The sequence below is a fragment of the Catharus ustulatus genome, chromosome Z (assembly GCF_009819885.2).
Source record: "Catharus ustulatus isolate bCatUst1 chromosome Z, bCatUst1.pri.v2, whole genome shotgun sequence".
Taxonomy (NCBI): Eukaryota; Metazoa; Chordata; class Aves; order Passeriformes; family Turdidae; genus Catharus; species Catharus ustulatus.
Window position 1 is genome coordinate 25,126,770 of NC_046262.2, and position 24,205 is coordinate 25,150,974.

The following is a 24,205-nucleotide window of genomic DNA, read 5'->3' on the forward strand; positions in this document are numbered from 1 at the left end:
ACGCTAGTTTATCCTTTATGGAATTGAGTTACCCCTAGAGTCTTGGTTATGTGTTAGTATCAGGCATTGCTGTGATTATATTGTGTTCAGAAGGAAAACACAGAGAATATTCTGGCTTCTGGTTAAAAATAAAAGTTTTTCCTGTTTTTTCAATGATGTTCAAGAGACAATAGGCTTAGATAATATAATGTATTTAAACATAACTTTTTGGTAGTAGTTGTCTGGATGAGTATATTCTCGAGCTTCCTGTTCTGAAAATTATCTGTTTTTGATAAAGGGAGTAAGAAAGTATGAATCTGCATTCCTTTTGTCCTTCCTCTGTCTCTTTTGGCAAAGTAAGGTAATGACAAAACCTCAAAATGGGGAACATGACCAGTAGCCACACCCCTGGGGGGAGGACAGGGAAGGAAAGAGCAAAGTGAGAAACTTCAAGTTAATTCTGAAAAGTTTTTGCCTGTGTCTTAATAATTTTCTGAAAAACAAGTAAGATTTTTTTTTCCTTTTATCTCTTCTTCATGGCCCTGCCCAGGACCTCTGCTTGGTTTCCCAGTTCAAGATATAGATGTGACAGTGCAATCGCTGACAGTGCACCCAGACACCTCACACACAATGGTATCAGCCTGTGTCTCCCGTTGCATGCAAAAGGTACAGTGAAACTCTAAGCTGCTGTGAACACAGTAGCATGATCTACTGCTGGGAAAATAAATGTGTATCAATATGTGGGCATTGTTCCTCTTTGCATGTCCTTTTAATGCCCTTGCTGGAGAATGTAAAAATTTTGCAAGTTAAGAGTTCAAGTCAGCTTCAGTGATGTAAGTACTTATGTAAGTTTTATTTGAAAAAGCCCGTAAGAGTATATCAGTGTAGCTTCCTTTCCATGTAGGCTTTGAAAAAAGCTGGTATACAAATACTGGAGCCCCTGATGAACCTAGAAATCACAGTAAGTGAAGATCATCTCAGTGCAGCACTTGCTGATCTTGCACAGCGGAGAGGTAATATTCAGGAAATCCAGTCTCGTCAAGACAACAGAGTTGTGGTCGCTACTGTTCCACTAGCAGAAATGATGGTATGTGATTACCCTACCAATGGCAAAACTGATCTTTTTTACAAACTTTAAAATATTTGGCTTCAGTTTACTTTTCCTTTGTTCGGGATAAGTAAATTTAGAATGGATTTTTAAAACTGTATTTTAATTATTGAAGATCGGAAGGAAGTGCCCACAAATTGAGTAGCTTTTTTACACCCAATTCAGATTGCTAAACCAGCATGTATTCAGCTGTAAGTTAGAGAAGTAGTAAATACTACTAAAATAGGTTTTATGGAGAGCAGTTTTTAAAAAATATTATTATTGTCTCATGCATGTATTGCAATTCTAATACAGTTATATTGGAAAGTTAACTTGCTAGTACACTGCAGTATACTTCTGACTCACTCTCTGTGGTCTAAGCAGCTTTCTATGCTAACTTATCTTCCCCTTATTCTAACTTGAGTGATGTGTGTTCTTCATTTTGTCCAGGGCTACTCAACAGTTTTGCGTTCTCTAACATCGGGCTCAGCAACCTTCACATTGGAGCTTGCCAGTTATCAAGCCCTGAGCAGTCAAGAGCAAAGTGCACTTCTTCAGAGGAGGATGGGACTGGTGTGATCTTTACTCTCTAGGAACAGTATTTTCCTATCATCCTGTTAAATATTTTGGTATGTATGCCCGTGTGTTTGTCTGGGACTACCTGGTGATGGCAAATAATGAGTTAGCAGCTGTATGAACAGACACTGCTTGTCCATGGAAGAAGGTTCAAGAGACTGCTCTGCCAGCATAACCTGGTGATTGCAGAGCAGGGATACAACCACAGGTTGTTGCTTTGCAGATTCTTATCTTGTGGCCATATGCAATGAGAAGTCATGCAAATCATCTTCATAGAAATGAGCACTAAGTCCACCTTAATGTGCCACTGGGACTGTTTTTGTAATCTAGTAAATAAAGTTTGTGAAACTTTTGTCTGTCACTGAAATAACTTTACAGTTTTGGCACTTTGTATCTTGTTTTCAGCTGTATGAAAGGACATGATTAGTAAGCACTTTACACTGTACAGGTATTACTTTTACTGGTAGGAACCAGTTATGAACCAGAGTTTAGCAAGTAAGTGAAATGGATACTTCTGCAAATCAAGTAAGATCTGTGCAAAAAAAATACAAGAAAGGCAGTTTTTCCAGGACAGTAATTCCTACCTACCACCCTGCAGTATGTTGAGCAATGATTTGTTTGTTTGTTTACCTTTAGAAACTAATGAATTAAGCTGTAATGGCTGTGATTTACTATGGGTTGCAATTACCTGGTTACCTGGAAAAGTGGCAAGTGATACTTTGAAATAAAAAAGGGAGTTTGCTCCTAATTTAAATAGCATCTTAGCTTTATTTTTCTTCAAACTTAGAGTGTAAGGAAACTGGAATGAATAACTCTATGGGATCAAGTTTCATGATTTCACAGTGAAGAATCCCCGTTTTTGAAAGGTTAAAACCAATCATTTTTACTCCAACACGGCTATAAAATAATTTTATTTTAAAAGTGTAAATTTTAGGTCTTGATTCAAATATGAAACCACATGTGCATATTCATACCCCAGAGGCACTTCAGGCTGTTGACAAGAAATCTTTGCAGCACTTAGGGCCCTCTTGCTTCATGGGCGCAGTATCCAACAAACACTGGTTCTGCTGCTATGCCACGGCTGTTAAAATAAAGCAGAATGGTTATGACTGTAATCAAACAACTGGCTGCTTGTAAAGGCAGGAAGAGAGATACTGGAAATCTATTTTAATAACTATATAAACAAAACTATTCCCAAGAAACAACAGATGGCCTATATAGGGAGTGAAAAAGGGTCCTATTCTGCTTTTGATTTTACTTTTGATTGAACTTCTGTTTCAATCAGAGGCACCAAGCTATTAGCAGACATGTTGAAATGCTTAAATTCAGGGGCTACTTCTTTTGATGTTCCAGAAAATCTACTGCTTTGAATGAGAAGAAGTCATAAGAAAGGCAAATATGAATCAACTGACATTTACACATTCTCCCCTCTCCCAACCTCAATGTTTCCTTCAAATGCAGCTCTAATTCCATAATTTTCATTATTCTGGGGGTAGTATTCAGGGTTTCTTTCAGCCTACACTATCATAAATTATTCTGTTCTCATCTGGCATTAAAAAAACCCCAATCCCTGTGGCTTACTGTGCTGCAATAAGGTAGTATAAAAAACATGTTTCAGAATTAAAGTAGTTGTAAACAACATCCTATTAGACAAATGTTTAAGATATAGATACTATGCTGCTAATGTTTAAAAGTGGAGCAGTGGAAGAAACTGAATAATATATCAGCTGAATGATTGCTGCCCCTAAGCAAGACATACTCTTAGTAAAGACAAGGCTTAGTGTCTAGGTCTTTGGAATATATGTCCATCTTGTTTCCTTCCTCCCATCACCATTCCTCTGCAATCTGGGCTGCTGCACCCTAGAAGAAGCTGAGTTTAGATCTGAATAGTACCTACTGCATTCACGGTACTATTTCAGGAGCAGTGGCCTTGATGTTCAATAGGCAGAGTTACTGTTCTTCCAGTGACCAGGATCTAGCTATTACAATGTGCTACCTACCCATTCCCCTTGCTCCCTGTAACCAGCTGCAGAGCAAGCCAGAGCTCTTTGTTCTCTTGGAAAAGGCCCTTGTACAACTACCACAGTCTGTGCATACGCAATGAAAAAAACATTAGTAGGAACACAGTCCTTGCATACATGCTAAGACTACAGCAGCATGAATAGTAAGTCAGGTCTTTGAGGAAGCCCCATATACATGAAACGCAACAACTGCAGCTCCATGGAACTTTCATTTCATCAATGGAAAGGGAATGGTTTCTCTAGTGTTTTTCAGGTTCAAAGCCTGTATAAAAAGAACCATTTCAGGAGAATGTATTTTTTTATTAAGGTAGTTACTTTCTAAGGGGAATTGTTCATCCTAAGCCAGCCAAACAGTTTTTTCTTAGACTACTTTCTATTGCTAAATATGTGTAAGAAGTACAGGGAGTAGTTCTTAGTCTGCCCCTGCATCTCTCATGCCAGCACTACCAGAGCAGCTGCTGTCATCTGGACCAGCTCCCTGTGTAGCAATACAAGTACCAGAGTTAAGGAAGAAGATGCAGATGCAGCAGCAGAGTCAACCAGGTCGAGGAACAGCACAGTTCACTGTAAAACTCTAATCCTAGTGGTACAGCCACTGTACACTTAACTGTTCAGTTGTAGCAGTGTTTTCCTGAGCCCCACCAAGAGATGCACCATGCTGCTGAGTACAGTAAATTCACGAATACAAGCCGCACTGAGTATAAGCTGCATCTCTGGGTGTTGGCAAACATTTCGGTTTTTGTCCATAAATAAGCCGCACCCAAATAAAAGCCGCTCTGTCGTTTGCAGCGAGGACCCGCGTGCAACAAAGTTGCCAATTAGTAACAGAACGGCGGGAGGGCGGGGTTTACTGGCTGAGCTAAGGCTGTGCAGGCTCGGCCTGCTAGGGGCTGCTGACGGGGCCAGGTGGCCCAGCCCGGCGCTGCCGCTCGGGGCTGACTGCCGCTGCCACTGGGCTCAGGGCCGGCCGCCGCTCGGGGCTGGCCGCCGCTGCCACTGGGCTCGGGGCCAGCTGCCGCTGCCACTGGGCTCGGGGCCGGCCGCTGCTCAGCGCCACCTGCCACTGCCACTGGGCTTGGGGCCGGCCGCCGCTGCCACTGGGCTCGGTCACCCCGGGTCGGCGCTGCCCCGCGGTGGCAGGCAGGGACGGAGCTTCCCCTGCTCCTACGGCAGCGGCGGTGGGTGGGGATGGAGCTTTCCCGCGCCCATGGCGCCGGCGGCGGGCAGGGACGGAGCTTTCCCACGCCCGTGGCGCCGGCGGCGGGCGGGGATGGAGTTTCCCTGCTCCTGCTGTGGCGGCGGCGGGCCAGGATGGAGCCTGCCTGCTCCTGCCGTGGCGGGCGGGGACAGAGCACCCCCCCTCCTCCCTGAGCCGCGGCAATGGCTGTGTGGGGCTCCCATCGGTTCCCCGAGTCGCGGCAATAGCGGCGCGGGCTCCCCCCCTCCTCCCCGGGCCGCGGCAGTGGCGGCGCAGGCTTTCCCCCCCCACCCCGGGCCGCGGCAATGGCGGCGCGGGGGCCCCCCTCTCCTCCCCTGGGGTGCGGCAGAGGAGGAAAGAGAGCTCTCCCACCTCTCTCCCCGCCCCCCGTGCTGCCTGCAGGGAGCCAGGGCAACAGAGTAACACTGTAACAATCGCGGAATGCCGGCTTTTACTGGCAGGGGCTTGGCTCAGCGCCCTGGCTGGCACGTCTGGGGTTGTAAATGTCAGAAAATTATTCACATATTAGCCGCTCCCGACTATTAGCCACACTTCCGGGTTTCCACCAAAATTTTTGTCAAATTGCTGTGGCTTGTATTCGTGAAATTACTGTAATAGTACAGAAGTTCTGAAATACCTTTGATCTTGTTTTTAACATCTATTGTCAACTCGCTCTTAATGTATCTATTTTTTTCATGACTGAGGGAGATAGCACAACTTACATATAGTATTTTCCTACATAATTATTTTAAGCCAGCTTGAAATAACCCAACAGAGTCAAAACTTGTAAGTCCTTTAGTTTCTCTTGATTAAAGAGTGACAGTAAGCTAAACATACACTACATACTCTACACTAAAGTGATTCCAACAGATAATCATGCTAAGACATCTTCATGAACACAAGCAGAGACTTTAAGTTTCAAGTGCTATCTAACTGCTGTTGTATCCTGTTCTTTAAAAAATTGATTTGTATCTACCTTGAACTACTACCACACAGAGCTAAGATTTTCAATGAGTTGTCATAAACTTCTGTAGAAAAATAAAATGGTATGTTTCATGCTTGCTGCAGTTCAACTATTCAGCTATCTGACTGAATACTTCAAAAGTGAAGTCAAACTTGGACTTAAAACCTAGAAATCACTCATATCTCCAACGGTGAATGTACAAAAATAACAATAGCAAGAAATAACCAGTAACTTGTCTAGGTACTTTTTAGCAAAAAACTGGGAAAAGAATGTGCTATAACTACTGTAAACAAAGTCAGTTCATAAATGAATGAAAATTGGTCATGGACTGCTTATCCACCCCTTTCAGCCCCTGAAGTAAGGCAATACGTGAAAGAATAGCTTGCCCAAACTCAACTCTCATGTAAAAAAACCCCTCAACTCTCAGAGCTCCAATTGATTACCTGCTGCAGGTCTTTAATTATTATTCATAATAAATAAATAACACCACTTTTTTTTTTTTTTTTAGAAGTCTGCTCTTCCTTCTGTCAGTGTACTCCTCCCACATACCCTTTAATATAATTTTTATCTGAAATAAGTCAATCATGGTGTTAGTTTTTACTTAACAGGAAAGAGAAACACAGATGAATCCTAGTATTTCACTGAAAAAAGTGAGGTCTGAAAATTTTAGTTGCAAAACTGTCCAGACCTACTGTGTTAATGCATCTGTCTTTCTCTTCTGTAGACACAAAACCAAATGGGATTGCATTTACAGTCAGGTTAAATTGCTAGCTCTCTTCCCTTCATCTCCAGACCAGCAATTTATGCCTGTGTCTTTATTCCACTGGTTATAAAACTTGAGAACCAAGATACACTGTAGCTACTAAATCTTACCGGAGCATGCGGCATCGATGATTAGTTAGCCTTTTGTAGGCATCCTGCAAGTTGGTCACATTGCTGCTACTCCAGAGTCTTTCCCCAACAGCACTTGCTCGAGGCCTGTAAAGGTATACTAATTTTCAGAGTAGCTATGGTCTATAACCTAGAATGGATAATTTTTTAAAATACCAGGTCTAATATAATACTTTAATACTCAGAAACATTACAGTAATTTCACGAATACAAGCCGCACGGACATTAAGCCACATCCCTGGGTGTTGGCAAACATTTTGTTCTTTGTCCATAAATAAGCCGCACCTGAGTGTAAGCCGCTCTGTCGTTCGCAGTGAGGACCCGCGTGCAACAAAGTTGCCAAATAGTAACAGAATCACGGCATGGCGGGGGTTACTGGCTGAGCTAAGGCTGTGCAGGCTCGGCCTGCTCGGGGTTGCCGACGAGGCCAGGTGGCCCAGCCCGGCGCTGTTGCTCGGCAGGGCCACTGGGGGCCAGCCGCCGCTGCCACTGGGCTCAGTCACACCAGCCCGGCGCTGCCCTGTGGTGGCAGGCAGGGACGGAGCACCCCTGCTCCCGCGGCGGCGGGCGGGGACGGAGCCTGCCTGCTCCTGCTGAGGCAGGCGGGGACAGGAGCCCCCTGCTTACCCCACGGGAATGGCGGCACGGAGCCCCCGCCTTCCCCCCGGGCCGCGGCGATGGCAGCATGGGGCCCCCCCCGTCTCTCCCCGGGCTGTGGGAGAGGAGGGAAGGAGGGAGCTGCCCCTGTGTTGCCTGCAGGGAGCCAGGCTCCACCCGTGGCGCAACAGAGTAAGAATTTGTAACAATCGCGAAATGCTGGCTTTTACTGGCAGGTTGCTCGACTCAGCACCTCGGTTTCCACTTCTGGGCTTGGAAATGTCAGAAAATTATTCACATATTGGCCGCTCCTGGGTCTTAGCTGCATTTCCGGTGTGGGAGCAAAATTTTAGTCAAAATAGTGCGGCTTGTATTCGTGAAATTACTGTAATTTTCATAGCTGCTTAGGTTCAGTACAGAGCACTGTTACCACTAGCATACAGTCCTGTGGGATTAATTAATGCTTCCTTTAGCTGCCTTTTTAAAATCTAATGCTAAAGCAGTCCATACCATAATCTTGGTGTCAGGTTAGTTGCATCCACAAATTCCCCCCACAGGCAGGCTTCTCCACCTATTAGAAGTTTCTTCTGTTTTTCAGATCCTGAATTCAAAGCAGAAAGTCAGCATTTCTCCCTGTCCAGAAGATGGGCGTGTATCAACAATTAGCTAGGACTGATGCTCTCTTGTTTTCATATAAAATACTTATGCTAAACATTAACTTAGATTTTGGTAGTCTTGTAACTGAATGTGAGAATCACCAAGCCATTTGCCCAGAAAAGCCATTTGTCTGCTCTGTCAGAAAGGATTTTACCTTTTATGCTCTGAAGAGATTTAAATCCTGATGGAAACTGTTAATTCTATCACATGCAGAACATTCCTTGAAAAAAACTACTTAGTCAGGTATTCTCCTTAATGAGCTCTGAGAGCTCAGTTGCACAAAATGAAAGCCCCATGGAAAGCATGTTTGTATCAACTTTAGATACAGGGACAGAACATGTCTTTTTCTAGACTAGTTTAACACTTAAGAAGCCTGGTAATATAAATTCAGCATCTGTCTACCTACAGCCATTTTGCACAGCTCTGTTCCTAAAGCATCCGCCCAACTAGTCCAGCATTCTGTCTTACACTTGAGGAAGGTAAAACCTCTCCCTGTGAGAAATGCAGTTTCTTTTTTTTTTAATTTAAGAGTTTTCTAGAGTTCTAGCTGACCATAATTCCTTTGATGATACTATAATCACAGTGATGGAACGGCCACTCTAAACAGCCCTATTTTTTCCATTTTCACCGTACCATAAACCAAAGAGTTTCATGCACATAAAAAAAAGTAACAAACCAGGGAAGTTAAGCGGTTCAACAGTGTAGTATTTCTTCCAGTCTTGCCCATAACTAATGTAGTCTAAGTACCAGGGTGCTGACAGGACAGCAGTGAGCCCAGCTCCAGTGACTCTGCTCAGTTCATGAGCGTAGTTATTTGCCATCCACACTTGAACTACGGTGTCTGGTTTCAGCTAAAAGAGGAAAAGACAAAATAAATTAATCAACTTAACCCAAAACCATTAATGTAAATCCTAAGAGCTGTTATCAAGGAAAAGGATCATGATTTCAAAACTCCGTTTTGTTTTGAAGAGAACATTTTGGAAACTACCTTTTGTCATCCCTCCCCCGCCAAGTCAAAAGCTGATTAAGTCTTTGCTGGTTTTAAATACTCAACTAGAGTGAAGCCTAGATTACACTATAGACAGTTAATGCTCTAATAGGATTCCTACATGCACCACGTATCTGACCAGATCATAAAAGCTGAGTATTTGGTGTTAGTATACCAGAGACACAGTTACATGACAAAAAAACCCAAAGAAAACTCATAGAAACTCTTCTAGCTTTTTTACTCTGATGTTTTAAAGCGTATTATATTAACTATGTTCACCTTTAAAAAGCACTCCAATGCTGGTGTTCCTGTTTCATCTATTACACGTTCAACAAATGATAATTTCAATGGATTGAAATTACCCATGTATGGAGAAACTTGCTGATGTCAGCAGTCTTGTTTTAACTCTTAAGCGACAATGCCAGATCTATTTAATAGTCTGCTTTGGAAGCCTCACACAATATTGTGCTGTTACGCAAGAGTACCTTACTAATTTTTCCATCTTACCTGTGCTTTGTGATCAAACACTTCTTGCCAGACCATTTGTCCTTTGTTGTAGGAGGAAACAATGTCCAAAATGCTAGAATTTAGAAACAAGATCAGGTTTGTGAACTTCAATGAGCTAAGTACAAGCACTCAAAAGTAGCAACATTTTCTAGCCCAAGGCACATCAGACCTTCCTCACCACTGCATAAGGGACCAAGAAAAAGCAGGTTGTTCTGGTTTTGGCCTTCAGTGCTGTCTTGCAGAGCATGTTCTACCATGTAGAACAATGTGCATGTACATTAACACAAACTGATATTCAGAACTACCAGTAACTCATACAGGGTGACTAAATCCATGTTACTTAAGGAAAGAAATGTCTGCAAAAACTTCCTCCCCACCCTGTGTACTGACACTATTGCAGATACCTAGTTTAAGATACCCAATACGTTCACAGCATGTGTAAAACTAGCTTACATATCTGTGCTGAGCCCCACATTTTAAAGCTATGAACTTCAGACCTAGTATATTAAAATGAAGTGGACAGTCCCAAATATGTGGCAATTTTTCGAAATAATGTAGATAATTAAGTCAGCTTCCATATCTGTGCCTCAACATCACCCTCAAACAATGGCTGTGAAAAAAACTGAGCAAGAATTAAAAAAAACAACATACTTCTGAACATAGTAAGATTCCAGTTTAGCATAGTCAGTGCCGAATCCTTGCTTCTTCATGAACTCTTTCACTTCAGGGTTAGATTTCCTTAAATAATAACAAGAAAACTAGTTTTAAAAAAAGATTATTTTTGTTACATTTTAAACCAGATTTCCCAATCATTTCTACCTATGCACAGCACACTAATTACGCCTTAGGCATGCCACAGCCTGGAATGCACTGCAGAGCAGAAGGTTAACATGACAGATATTTTGAAAGAGTTTCCTCCTGATTTCAAATAGAGGCAATAGACTTAATTCTCTGGTAAATCTGCTGGAGCCACTCTTCTGAAGCACTCTCTAGCAGGCTGCCTCAAACTCTTGAAGAGCATTGGGGTTCCTGGTATGTCAGCCATTTTGTGCCAAGGTTATCAGCAGTCTGAGAACTCAACAATTTCGTGTTTCTACCACAAAAAAACCAAACCAACATTTTTGTTAAAGCATTTCCAAGAGGTTTTACTTCTCTATAAAAATTAAATCATTCTCTGAGTCTTTGGATTTGATCTTTAAAGAGAATGTAGAAATACTAACTAGATCAGTTTGAGTACTCATTGAAATGCTACAAGTTCTTTATTATTACTTAGTCTCTCCAGCAGAGAGACTCCAAAATATTCAACATCCACAACCAAATTAAGAACACAATTAATACATGCTGTACTTCTAATAGAAACACACATTAATCTATTTGGTAATTCTTACAGTTACCAGACTTTCCAGTGGGCAGAACTCAGTGTAAACATCTACTTTAACATAAACAATTTAAATATTAATTTTCTTATCTAGTACTTTGCTAACATACTAGTTCTCTGTCCTGCCAGGGTAATTTTCATAAAGAAATATCTGAATATTTATGAAACTACCAGTCAGAGCAAAATTCTGCACATCAGTTGCTTTTTGAGGATCACAAAATTATCTGCCTGTAAATAGTTACAGAGGTAGGATGGGAGATCTTTAGGTTATGCAGTGAAAACTGTCTTATGCAACTGAGCTCCGTAACTGATGGAGGTGGACAGGTTTAGGAGGTGGTAGATATTTGTTCCTTGAATTGTCGCCATACCAACAAGTGAAGTCCACTTCATCTCCTCCCAAATGAATGAATTCATCTGGAAATACACTGCTGATCTCTTTTAAGAACTTAGCCATGAAGTCATAAGTTGTATTCCAAACAGGATTTATAGGTCCAAAGGACCCAGATGGCTGTCCTCCATTGTAACAAGGAGTGAGAAGATCTTTTTGACCTAATAAAAACAATTAATAGGTGATATTCAGTTTCATGTTGCAATGCTATCTTCGCCAGCAGGAAGAAGCAGTTAGTCATATTATAAAGATAAATATTCATGACCTAAGTGCTCACCTATTTTAAGTATAATCAAATAGAGGCAGGATGAAATAAGACCAATTGTAAAAGGTTGAAGAACCCTCTAACTGACAATCAAGACTCTGACTTTCGGATCTGTGATTTCACACACATTACTATATGTAACATGTCAGAATACCTGGAAAACAGCACTTGGATAACTACCTGAACAAAAAAACCAAAAGCTTTAATGAATATCAGAAGGAAGCCAGTTAAAAGAAAGCCAAACATCATGAGTGTGCTTCAGAGGCTTCTTTTTACTTTTTATTATTCTGCTTTTTTAATGCCCAAGCTGTGTGAGGTACATAGCTCAAGGCAGAATGAAGTCTAAAGCAGAATGTATCTGTACCCTTGTACACACATGAAGCACAGACATGCCAACTCTCTTCATTAATTTTATTTCCTGTAATCTGTAAAGGTCATGACATCACTTAGTGCCTCTTTCTTACCTCTTATCAAGACCCTTCCAAACCACTTTATTGGTTATTTCTTAAAAAATTAATTTTCTTGCTACTACTCACCTCAGTTTCTTAACAATTAATACTTTCTTGGGCATACCTTTTCCCCAAGATTGTGTATGTCCTGGTGTATCAAACTCTGGGATAACTCTGATGCCTCTTAACCGGGCATACTCAATCACCAGACGGACATCAGTAGGAGTATAGATGAGATTAGAGGAGTATGCCCCCTGTAAAATATGCACATTTAGAGACAACACACTATACCAGCAGAACACAAAATTTTGGATGGAAGTATCTTAACTTAGACTGGAGAGCAGTTTTACAAATTGGCTGTGGTTTATCAACTGCTCAGACAGAACTTTTCACTTAACTTGTGGAGAGGAAAAGAAACCACACCAAAACAACAAACTTAACACTGAGACAGATCTTGAGGAGACCTTCCATTCCTCCTTAGCTCACAGTTACTGAAAAGGCAGAAAAGCTAGTTTCTTTTCCTTCAGGATTTTGAAAGACACGGTTTTCCATTCTTCTGTAGAGAGGCAAATTGTTTTTGCCCATCAGCTGTGAAACACAGGGCTCTTGCTATACAACATACAGGAGTAATGGAAAAATTCTGCCAAGTCAGAAAGAAGTTCCAACATCTCTGCTTCTTAGTTTGGATACAGTGACTAATTTAGCACCAGGACATGTTTCTTTTGTGACACTAAATTTGAGTATTATTGCACTCTCACACAGCCAACAAATGTGACAATGACCAAGATTACTTCAGTTTGGTGAAACAGATGCTTGCCAAAGAGTCAAACTACTATTCTTACTATGTAAGAATACATAATGACTCTTCATGATTAATAGCAGCTTAAGCTTCTGTTTATCTGAAAATGGTTTCCACAGCTGAGGTACTCAAAAAAGGAAACAGTAGACAAGAAGCCTTTCAAAGAGAAGCTTGTTGAGACAAAGACCATCTCCCTCTCTCAAAATGGCAATGGGATATATGACAGAACTCTACAGAGTTTGCCTTTACTAGACAATATAATTTGACTGCACAACACAACGTCTACAATTTCTGAATTATAAAATCCTTCATAGCATCTGCTCAAGCACTGCCAACATAAATTTCACGAAGGTCAGATTCTAGCAAGCATTTTAAAACAGAATCACAAATCTTGTACTTAGGCTTAGTCTACTTAACTATTCTTAACTACTTAACTATGTTTGATTTGGCTCCTACTGCACCTGATTGAGCAAGAACCTCATCATGGCTCTCACTAATGGAACAAAGCTTACTATGCATCTAGGAATAAAGAAACACATTCCACTGCATTTTTTTTCAGGAAACAACTTTCCACTTTTGGATCTCTTTTGTAAAGCTAACTAGGTATCAGACAGGGCAAAAGTACTATTACAGTGGTGCCAAGAGCAGGCAGGAAAATCTCTTACATTTGTTTGAGTGGTAGAAGTCAACCAGTTAAAAAAAAACCCATCAACAGAAATCCAAGCAGTGTTCACTACTTATTTGCATACCATTAGTGTCTGAAAGCCTGCAAACACTGAGGATCATTCAGAAAATTTGCACAGGAGCAAAGGTGATCATATACCGTGTATGCAAAAGAAGTCTCAAAAATGGTCCACACAGAAACTCAGGCACCATCCTAAATGTGGACATACTGGTTACTGGTCCCATGGTACTGTTTTACAATCAGCCAAAGCAGATGTTCTCAAGCACTGGTAAGCTTCTCATTTTATTTTCATGAAATATGTGCCAGATTTCTGCCCTTCCACCCTGCTCCAATGATGTTCACTCACCTTATCACTTAATTCAGGGAAATAAATGCTCTGGTAAGGGAAGGACTGATCATCTACTATATGCCAGTGGAGAACATTGAACTTATTAAAAGCCATGGCATCCTGTAACAAATAATGCAATAGAGTCTAGTTAAAACTTCATTCTCACAGAAAATCTATGCAAAAAAGTGGTCTTGTCCCAGTACATCCCGGATGCCTAGAGCAACAACTAAAAAAATAAAAAAACCCTTAACCAAACCACCCAAAAACCCAATAAAAACCCACCAATCCTCCCACCAACAAATAAAAAAAACATTCTATGTTTCACTAAATCCTAGAAGCACATACCTCCACTGCTCCACTTTTCTGCAATCCATTTTTTTCACTCCTCTCAACAACCTCTTGATCTGACCCCCATTGTAATATGAACTGATATGAACACTTCAGAATTTCTTCCACTTCAGAACACATACCCTGAGATTAGCTCAGGTGCTTGCAGCATGGTGCTACTAATACCAAGGTTGCAGGTTTGACTCCCATATGGGCCACTCACTTTAAGAGTTGGACTTGATGATCTTTCTGGGTCCCTTCCAACACAGATGGTTCTGTGAGTAATTCTCTATGCACCATCAGTTATTTCAGCCAATAGAAAAGCTTATGCTTTTATAACTAAATACCTTGGACTCAAAAACAGAACACCATGAGTGTTTCCTACTAGACAATACATCCATTCCTGCTAGTGAGTTCTGCAGAATCCATTTCAAAATGATTCAGAATAACTATGCATTTTCTCTGCAAAAGATAGTGTTTCTTTTATGTTTTCATTCATAGCAGTGTCAGTACTTCCCTTTTTTGATCCTGAAGATAGTCAAGATCAATGTTAACACACTTATTTTATAATTATGACTCCAGTTGGACAGTTGAACATATATCTTAAGTTAGTTATGCTGGTTGCTGGTTTTTTAGTCACTAGAAGGGTGTGCTGTGAGCAGACCAAGCTCATGATTGACTGCAACACAGCTGCTCCTAATCCCTTGCCGCAATACAATTGTTTTCACCACCCATTCCTCCCTGTTTTTTTTCCCCTAGGTGCATTTAAAGAGGTGATAAAATCTCTTCAGGAACTCCCACCAAACAAAAAGGAAGGTTCACATCTTGCCCATTCCCCAAATTTATCTCATCTGTTTCATGACACGCCAGAAGTTTTAACTGCCATGCATTTCTAACAAATACCATCCTTCTACATAGAAAATTACACATCTGGACTTTCATTTCACCTATTCCTTCCTCAAGGACGATGCCCTTCCTGGAAATACAGTGCAGCAGTTGAACACAAAGAAGAAATATACTGTAACTGATGCCCTAAGTATCTAATCACCACACATCAGAGAAGAGATTACTGATGCTTTTTATTAGTCTGGATTCAAACAGGCACAGAGGTGGGAAAAGAGTAATACTTGTTCTCAAACCAGCAAACAGCATGAACTATAGCTCTGATAATGTATTAGAGACAGACACGCAATTTAAGGAAAGAAAGCAGAATAGCAGCAGTTACAGAAAGAGAAAAATGGTTAGAAATGCAAGTCTCTTCGGACATCCCTTTTAGACGAGACAAAAAATATTGACACAGATATTTGAGATTTTGAAGCACCCTCTGTCACAAGTGTAACACTACACAAGCATTACTTGCTGAACATGCACTGACCTTGAATGTGAAAACAAGTGGTAAATACCAAGAGGACAAGTTCTGAGCATAGTTAAGGATGACCTCAGTTAATTTCTGAGACTGTTTTTATGTGCACTCCTTCTGCCTATCTTAAACCTGTTTTTCAAAGTTCTGCAACATGGAGGGGAAACTTCAAATATTATTTCATCTTGGAGAAGCAAGACAGAAACAAGACAGGAAACTACCTGTTCCTCCACTTAAACTAACTAAATAATCCCTCCTACAAGGACTTCATCAAAACAAATGGGGAGTGCAAAACACTAAAAACCCCTGCACTGGCTGCTAAGCTTACAGCACCTTTCCATCAGGGCTGGAGCACATTCATTTTTAATGTGCTTACTTAAGCTTTCTGGAGGAAATTTTGTTTGGTTTTATTGGTTAGTCTGAGCTTATTTTTCAGTAGCTTCCAGTGAACATTTCGAATTTCCTCCCTTGCTCTGTAATACTTAATTACTGGCTTGCACTTAGCAGCTTAAGGAAGGACTACCAAAGCCTGCTGCTGGAATACCAAAGTCTGCTCCAAAAGACTGGAGTCTTCCCGAAATTAGTGGCACTGAAGCTAGAAATTGCAAGGTATCCCTTGTATTGCCTGATGACAGACAGATGTCTCAAAACATGCTTCCAAGAAATAATGCATAAGCTGGTTTAGGCATCAGAAAATAGAGAGAATCTGAAGTACCACAAACACCCTTACAGATTCAATAATCATTGTGTCTGCCCACTCGACTCCTCTCTACATTAATTCCAGCCTATTCCAGACCTTTGCTCAGCAAAGTTCACTCTGTCCTTTTAAAGTCAGAGGATATGGGTTCTTCTTTCATACCAGCTCTAGTTGCTTCCTACTTCAGGGGCCAAAACACAACAGCAAAAAGACTTCATTATTAATGATACAAAACTGCATACTTACCAGGTTTGTAAGAATAGATTTCAATGGTAAATAATGCCTTGAAGTATCTAATAAGACTCCTCTATGAGCAAATCTTGGGAAGTCATTGATTTCAGATTCATTGACAAGAAACTATGAGAACAAAATTTAAAAATTAAAATTTTCATATTCATAATTTCAAACAGGAAATACTTTTTCTTTTTCAGAAAATTATTATTGGAAATATTTAACAAACTGAAATGTTGCTGAACAAAACTAGTAGGTCTGCTCTTTCTAATAAAAGCACCCAGTTACCAGGACAGTGGCTTTAGTTAATAGCCATACTTACACTTCCATAGTCATCTTCATGAACCAACTGGCTGAAGGTTTCCAAACCTGGAAAAATATCCAAGAAAGGCATCTCAATTAAAACCCAGTACTTGCCCTTAAAATTTTAGTTACAAACAACACTGTAACTACTTACAGGCATTCACAAAGCTAGAAAGAATGCTTTGTAGCTGAGTTTCTTTCTCTTTAGCACAGCTCCCTTAATTGCTCAAGCACCACCATTTAAAAACATCTGGAGAGAACCACAGAAATTCTCTATTGTACACAGATACTGAATACTTGTGCTACCACTCAGCTGTAGTAGATTCATCCTCAAACAGTAAGAAAGTTACTGAGAGTAAGGTGGGAATTTCTGGTCTTGTACATCTATTCCTGTAATTTCTAGAACTGGTGAAGTTTCTAACTCAGCATGAAAAATCTGTCCATTTATAGGTAACTAATATATAGACTAAACACTCCAGTAAGAATGGCAGACGGAAATGTCAGGATTATTATTCTTTGTTATGTGTTCAGCATGTCACTTTATAGGTCAGAAAATAATCTGTTCACACTGTAGTTTAAAAAGCTTTTTGCTTGGCCTGGCCTATTTCAGGCACAGCAATAATGTACTCACAGTGTGCCGCTGGATCTGAGATGCTGAGCATCTGGACCAGGCATCTAACTGATACACACCTGAGTATCCTTCTGGCCTGATTAAGCTTACTTCCAACGAAGTACTGAATGAGGACAAGGCTCAGTGGTCAGCTGGTTCTTGCTCTGCCATGAAGTTTTTATATCCCCTGAACAAACAGCTCAATGTGAAAAGCATAATCTTACCTCTTAAAGCACCCCACACCTCAGAAGCTTTCAGTACAGCCACAGGCTCAGTTACAGTTAAATGGTCTAAAGAAAGAAAAAAATGCTTACTAATCAAGAAAGAATGAATTGACAAGTTAATGCCAAAAGGCATTAAAAAGACTCTTCAAGTGCCACATCTCCCTTAATGTATTTAATTCCAACCAATTCTGCTTTTAATGGTGATAGCATGCTATGATTTGTCATTTGTTTTTCTACATAAAGCAAATTACTATTCAGAGAGTCAACAGCTACTCAGAAAGAAGATAAAAGATGTAAGGTGCTTAGTAAGGGCAATGCTAAAATATTGAACACGACCCAAAATTCCAGCAAAGTTTAACCCAATTGACTTAAAATCTAACACACAATGTTTTTGCATTTAAGACATATGTGATAAGGGTGGCTAAACCAAACCTAATCATTAAAAGTTTACTTCTCCTTCTACCTTCCTTTTTATATAGTTTATGGTTACATACTTTTTTTAGAGATATAACTTGTCATATAATATTGTAGGTGGTTATCATTAAGGTCTTATTAACAAAGAAAAAAAAGCTACTATTCAGAATATAGAATCACAGAATATGCTGAGTTGGAAGCTCAGGATTATTGAGTCCAGCTCTTGGCCCTGCACAGGACACAACAGTCACACCAAGTGCCTGAAAGCATTGCTCAAATGCCTCTTGAACTCTGTCAGGCTGGTGCCATGACCACTTCTCTGGGGAGCCTGTTCCAGTGTCCAGCCACAGCCTAGGTGAAGAACCTTTTCCTGATATCCAGATTAAACCTTCCCTGACCCAGCTTTGTGCTGTTACCTCAAGTCCTGTCACTGGTCATGAGAGTGAAGAGATCAAGACCTGCCCCTCCCCTCTGCTTCCCCTCTGAGGCAGCTGCAGACTGCAATAAGGCCTCCTCTCAGTGTCCTCTGCTCCAGGCTGAACAGACCAAGTGACCTCAGCTGCTCCTCACACAGCTTCCTCTCCAGACCCTGCACCATGTTTGTGGGGCCCTCCTTTGGACACTCCCCAGCAGCTTTACATCTCTCACACTGTGGCACCCAGAGCTGTCCCCAGCACTCGAGGCAAGGCTGCCCCAGTGCAGAGTAGAGCAGAGCAGGACAATCCCCCCTCCCTTGCCTGGCTGGTGATGCTGCGCCTAATGCACCAACAGGGTACCAGGTCACCCTCTTGACCAGTATGGGGGCAGTGACATGAAGTATGGTAAGTAAAAGGAAGAATGGTACCCAAAGGAATCCATAACAATCCTGCCTTGAGTACTGAAGTATAGTACAAAGTACCAGTGAAAAAAAAGCTAAAATAATTTTGGTTTTGAATTTAACGTAATTCAGTACATTTTAGAGAAAAAACAAATCTAAGTCTTTTTAAAAACCACATACATATATATGCACAAAAATATACTACATCTATAAATCTATAGATTTATATTATTATTCAAACATCAAAGCAATAATTGCACATCTGAAACAGCAGAGAAAAAAAATCAAAGGGTTCAATTACTGTACAATGACTTATTTTATCTGTGTCAGTATGAAAGAACCGTTGGCTACAATTTACACAATTCAAACATTAATCTAAACTACCAAAGAAAAGCCATTCAGTGACATGAAGAAAGTACCTCAAGCTTCCATGTTAACCTAAGCACTGATTACATATACTGGTGTAAGAATTTAAAAGATTACTGCAATCTCCACAGGTAAGCTGGAGGGAAAATGTAATAAATTGTCAAGGATTTAATTCCAACACAGCAGGGTTTTACTTTTATTCTAAGCAGGTATCATACCTTACATGAACTTGGGAGAATTTTATAACGAGCCATTTGAAACATTTTACACAAACAGGTAAGAACTCAGCAGGCAGGAGGGCAGATAACCTATAGTTGTTATATTCTTGCTACAGGATAGTCACTGACTGGTCCCTATTATCTTTATTAACAAGCCAGACCACCCAAACCAGCAAGTCACCAATAACAGAATTTTTCAGAATCTCTACCCTTAAAAAGATAGATGAAAACAAGAGAATTAAAACTTGTTGGAGTCTAGAAAGCTCAGCTTATTATATGATGAAAACAAGTTATTTGTAAAAGAAAACTTTTTTCTTAAAGCAGAACGAAAAAGCTGCCTGTTCTAAAGAATGCAACCTAAAAAAATCACATGCTCTGACAGACTCCGTGACATAAGACAAGAACCAGCTTTGTCAGCTTTGTTTAAAATCTAAAGTTCCACAAACCAGTTCAAAGTTCAAATAATAATAATAAAGCAGCACAATAACCTGACTGGCATAACAATTTTAAGAGCATTAGCATTTTTGCTGCTAGATTTCATTTGCATTGAAACATATTAAAAACTTGCACATAAAAACGGAACTCTTTGGCTATGTGTCCTAAAAGGACTGAGTAAATTTAATATCAGCACATTCTGTCACAAGTCAGGTGGAATTAATCCTGCTGTAGACGTATGCTTTAAGATTAAAAGGATCTTTTTTTAAAGGATCTGTATCCTGGATACCAAACAACAGATTATCTCAAAACAGGACTTGATTAACTGAATATGTTCATTTTTTTTTGTGTTAGCCTGCCCAGACATAAAGCAGTATTATTGCTCAGCCTCATTTCTGTTAAGGAAATTCTCTGGCGATTAGTACTTTACATAGAGTATTCCTCCACTCTGGACTTCAGTCACAGAACTGAAGAAGCACAGAAAAAGAAATCCAATATAAACACCATATTTTAAAATTTTTTCCTGTATCTACAGATAGAAAGGAAGTAGATTTATAAGAATTCAAGATGAATAACAAGTTCAAAGAGCATTTTCTGGTTTTCCTGGAAAAACAGGAAATACCATGTGCATATCTCGGTGTAAGTAGCTTCAACTCGAATGCAGTCACTTCTTAGGAGACAGGGTAAGCAGTGATAGCCTTCACTCGATAAATACCCTGCCCTGAAAGGGACCATCTTCTGACTGTGCACAGATCCCACCAAAAAGAACTGGCTATTGCACACTATGCTATCTCTGATTCCTAATGCTAGCTGCTAGAGAGGGCAGTAGCAGGTGAGTTGTACGACAGCTGAACTGCAAAAATCATACGCGACACGTGACGAGCTTCATGATTCACTGTGGGCTGAGATTTCCCACGGCAGCAAGAGCAAGAATCATCTTCTGGTCGCCAATGTGGTGAACTGTTTGTAGCGCGCTTCCGAGAGCCCTTGCTTTCAGTTCCTCAAAAGAGCCACCCCAAAACCGGCTGACTTCTACACCGGACACGTGATAGGAAAACAAGCACGTAACGGTGCCGCCTAAGCCGGGAAGGAGGAGGCGGTACTCACAGGCCTCGCTGGAGCTGAGGTGCGGGTGCCCGTCACAGCCAGGGTCCCCCGCCTCGATCACCACCTGCAGCTGGAACAGCTCGGGCTCCCCTCGGGCAGCCAGCGGCCTGCGGCCCCACGTCCGCCGCCGGGAATGCCCGAACATGTACTCGTAGTACCTGCCAGGGAAGCAGAGGCGCCGGCGGGGCCCTGAGGCGGCTGCTCCCATCCCCGGGCCGCCGCTGCAGCACCCCGGCCCCGCCGCCGCTCACCTGCGGAAGGCGTCCTGCAGCAGCCCGCAGCCCGGCCCCGCCGAGGAGCCGGCGCCGTGCACCATCTGGAAGCGGCTGGGCGCTAGCTGCAGCTGGCGAGGGTACGTGCGGACCCACTGCGGCAGCGGCCACAGCGAGTCCTCGGGGACGGGGTCTGCCACCAGCTCCCAGCCGGGCGGCTCTGGCTCGGCCTCGGCCCGCAGGCCGCCGTGGCGGAGGTTGGTGCTCACCAGCACGGCGGGCACCACGACGAGCCCAAGCACCAGCCCAGCTAGCCCCATGGTTCTGCCCATAGTGGGGTAGCTGCCTCAGCCCGCCCGTTCTACCCGCAGGACAGCCCGGCTCCGCCTCCGGCGCCACGGTCAGGGCGGGCTCGGGAGCCTCAGCGCCCGCCCGCGGCACCGCCCGGTCGGCGGTCCTTCGGCGGCAATGCGGCGGGGTGAGGGCCGGAGGGGCGCTTTGCTGGAGCCAGCGGGTCCTTCACGCTGCTCCGAGGGGTTTTGTCACATAAAAAACCATTAACTATTAGTGTCCAAAGGAGAGCCACGAGGACGATGAAGGGCCTTGGGCTGGAAGCCGTGTGAGGAACGGTTGAGGTCGCTTGGTCGGTTCAGCTTGGTGGACGCTGAGGGGAGACCTCACTGTGGTTTTCAACATCCTCGTGAGGGGAAGCGGGAGAGGCAGGTCCTGATCTCTTCATTCGGGTAACTAGAGACAGGACTTGAGGTAACAGTGCCTAGCTGAGTTAGGAGAACTTCATGTTATTATCGGGGAAAGATTATTCACACAGAGGGTGGTTGGGCACTGGAACAACCCGGGGAAGTGGTCACAGCAGCACCAAGCCTAACAGATTTCAAGAGGCATTTGAACAATGCTTTCGGGCACATGGCGTGATTCTTGGGACTATCCTGTTCAGAGCTAGGAGCTGTACTTCATTGATCCTGATGGGTCCCTTCCAGCTCAGCATATTCCATGACTTTTCCATCAGCAGACACCATGAGGTCCTGCACATGGCAACACTCTACAGAATAAGAGAGTGTGGCTGGGCCAGCTTAATTTCTGTATGGAAAGGGTGTGACGCAGGCCACACTTTCATGAAGGAAAGACTCTGCCTCTCTTGTACTGCTACAAAACTATTTCAGTCTTAGCAGAAACTACTTTTTCACAGCCTTTCTACAGAATGTGTTACAAGCTATACTGTGAATAAGCAGGAGTCTGAGTCACAGTGAAGTGTTTTAACTTCTAACAAACAAACCGAGTGTTTTGGCCAATCTCAATACAAGCTTGGGGAAGTTGCTCTGAAGTGTTTGTGAAGAAGGCAAATGAAGCATTTCAAGACTGGGTGTCACAGTGGGGAGGAGTTCAGGCTTCATGCCACTTCTAATTGAATGGTTAATGCAAACACTTAAGTGTCATCGTTGTTGCTTTGGCTGATGCACCAGTTAAACCCACAGCAACGATGGGGGGAGCTATCACCTGCACTCTGCTACTGCAGAGTAATTGAGGAGCTGGTCAGCCATCCTGAATGGGATGGATCATAAAATATCCTAGTTTTGCCATTTACTCTGCCCAACTGTGCAAGTGGAGTGCAAAAGCTTAATAGAAAGTGATGCAGGCTGTCCATAGCAGAATGTTATTTAATCTTGTAATGCCATAAGTAAAAGGAGTTCTTTATTAGGTGATATCAAAGAGGCACAACAGGACATGACATCTCCAAGCCTACCCTCCTGCCCCTGCATGCCAGGACACATATGGAAATGGCAGTGCTGTCTTTTCTGGTGCTCTCTGAGGCAATTGTACCACTGGACTCCTCAAGGTGTGGCAGAAGTTTCCAGATGCTTGTTACATATACCTTATATATCTTTCCTTTGCCTGGTGTGATTGTCTCCTCAGCTGTGTTGATTCAATTGTTCTTCCTGCCTACCTCTGTTCATCTTTTTAGACATACTTAGAAATTATGGGTTATTTCATTGACATATCTGAGAGATCAGTAAGCTTTCAGGGAACGAGAGGGAAAGGGTAAGTAGCTGCAGGTGCAGGGTGGGCTGTAAGATACAAAACTAGATCTTCTGTTTACTGGTAAATGTTAACCAGCCTGGCCACCCCTAAACTAATTCTCAAGACACACTGAGAATTTTTTCTTTCAGTTGTTTTCATTGGCTGTATTTTCTGTAGAGCAAGTCTCTTTTGTGCCAATGAAGTGCTCCTATTCATTAGTCATCTAATAAATATTCATGTAATTATTTATTACTATAACACTTTAAAATACTTATTCTGTGTACAAAATAATAATTAAATTGCTCTTTTGTCTTCTCTGGGTATTTTTCTGCTTATCAATAAAGAGATCAGGTAGTCTTTCCTTGTGTAAGTCCATGAATATAGTTTTTTCTTTTACCCATTGGTATACTGGACAAAACTGTAGAAACTTGGTATCTTTGAGATATTTATGTATCTGCCAGTTTTGCTTCAATTTGGCCTCTGGGATTTAACAGTTATTGGCAGAGTACTCAGACATAAACATGCTATCCTCATTTTCTAAGGAAACCATGCTGTAGTGTCTTTGGTTACCACAATCTAAGTCTGCATCAGCATTTTTAGACACTTAGGTTTGAAGTGTTACAATGCAACCCAGTTTTGTGTTGCATCTTAGGACTGGTTCTAAGCTCACAGTGGAAGATAAGCAGGAGGCTTATACTTGAAGAGTACTGGACTACAGGCTGTAGTTGTTCTGCTCAGGGGCTGGGTGATTTCAGTGGGATTTCCACCGAACACAGCAGAATGATGAAACTGCAGAGCTAGGACTGTAATTGTTTCCAGCATTGTGCGCAATCAAAGAAGACATCAATGTGCTTTATGCACTAAAAAAAAAAAAAAAAACAAACCTCCACTATCAACTCAAAATCTTAAATTAAATCCACCATAATTTATCCTTAGTCTGTTCTGTAAGTTTGGTGTTGTGCTTCTGAGAGGAATGGATTTTGATCTTTCTTTATTGTTGACATTGTTGACTTTTTGCCTAGATTGTAAACTGTTAAAATCTATTTATGCTTGTAAAGACTTAATTGGTTTTATAGGTTATACATACTAA

The 24,205-nt window shown here is 41.8% G+C and overlaps 2 protein-coding genes across 3 annotated transcripts in view; one reads left to right on the forward strand and one right to left on the reverse strand.

Annotated features, from left to right (window-relative positions):
* The window catches only part of GFM2 (GTP dependent ribosome recycling factor mitochondrial 2), a 21,414-nt gene extending 19,013 nt beyond the window's left edge, over positions 1-2,401 (forward strand). The window contains exons 20-22 of the mRNA XM_033086224.2: positions 530-645; positions 884-1,066; positions 1,517-2,401. Coding sequence (XP_032942115.1) covers positions 530-645; positions 884-1,066; positions 1,517-1,645 — 428 coding nt within the window. The 3' untranslated portion in view covers positions 1,646-2,401. The remainder of the gene's footprint in view (positions 1-529; positions 646-883; positions 1,067-1,516) is intronic.
* The window catches only part of HEXB (hexosaminidase subunit beta), a 26,518-nt gene extending 5,043 nt beyond the window's left edge, over positions 1-21,475 (reverse strand). The window contains exons 1-14 of one of the 2 annotated variants that reach the window (XM_033086228.2): positions 21,118-21,475; positions 20,867-21,024; positions 17,510-17,575; positions 16,695-16,741; positions 16,388-16,498; positions 13,776-13,877; positions 12,070-12,199; positions 11,212-11,392; positions 10,117-10,203; positions 9,466-9,538; positions 8,647-8,821; positions 7,824-7,914; positions 6,699-6,803; positions 2,617-2,723 (exon numbers count right to left, since the gene is read on the reverse strand). In XM_033086228.2, the coding sequence (XP_032942119.1) occupies positions 2,660-2,723; positions 6,699-6,803; positions 7,824-7,914; positions 8,647-8,821; positions 9,466-9,538; positions 10,117-10,203; positions 11,212-11,392; positions 12,070-12,199; positions 13,776-13,877; positions 16,388-16,498; positions 16,695-16,741; positions 17,510-17,575; positions 20,867-21,024; positions 21,118-21,410 (1,683 nt within the window). In that variant the 5' untranslated portion in view covers positions 21,411-21,475 and the 3' untranslated portion in view covers positions 2,617-2,659. Of the gene's footprint in view, positions 1-2,534; positions 2,724-6,698; positions 6,804-7,823; positions 7,915-8,646; positions 8,822-9,465; positions 9,539-10,116; positions 10,204-11,211; positions 11,393-12,069; positions 12,200-13,775; positions 13,878-16,387; positions 16,499-16,694; positions 16,742-17,509; positions 17,576-20,866; positions 21,025-21,117 lie in introns of those variants that run through there. The other variant, XM_033086227.2, reaches the window with a different exon arrangement.
* Between the last annotated feature and the right edge of the window lie 2,730 nt (positions 21,476-24,205).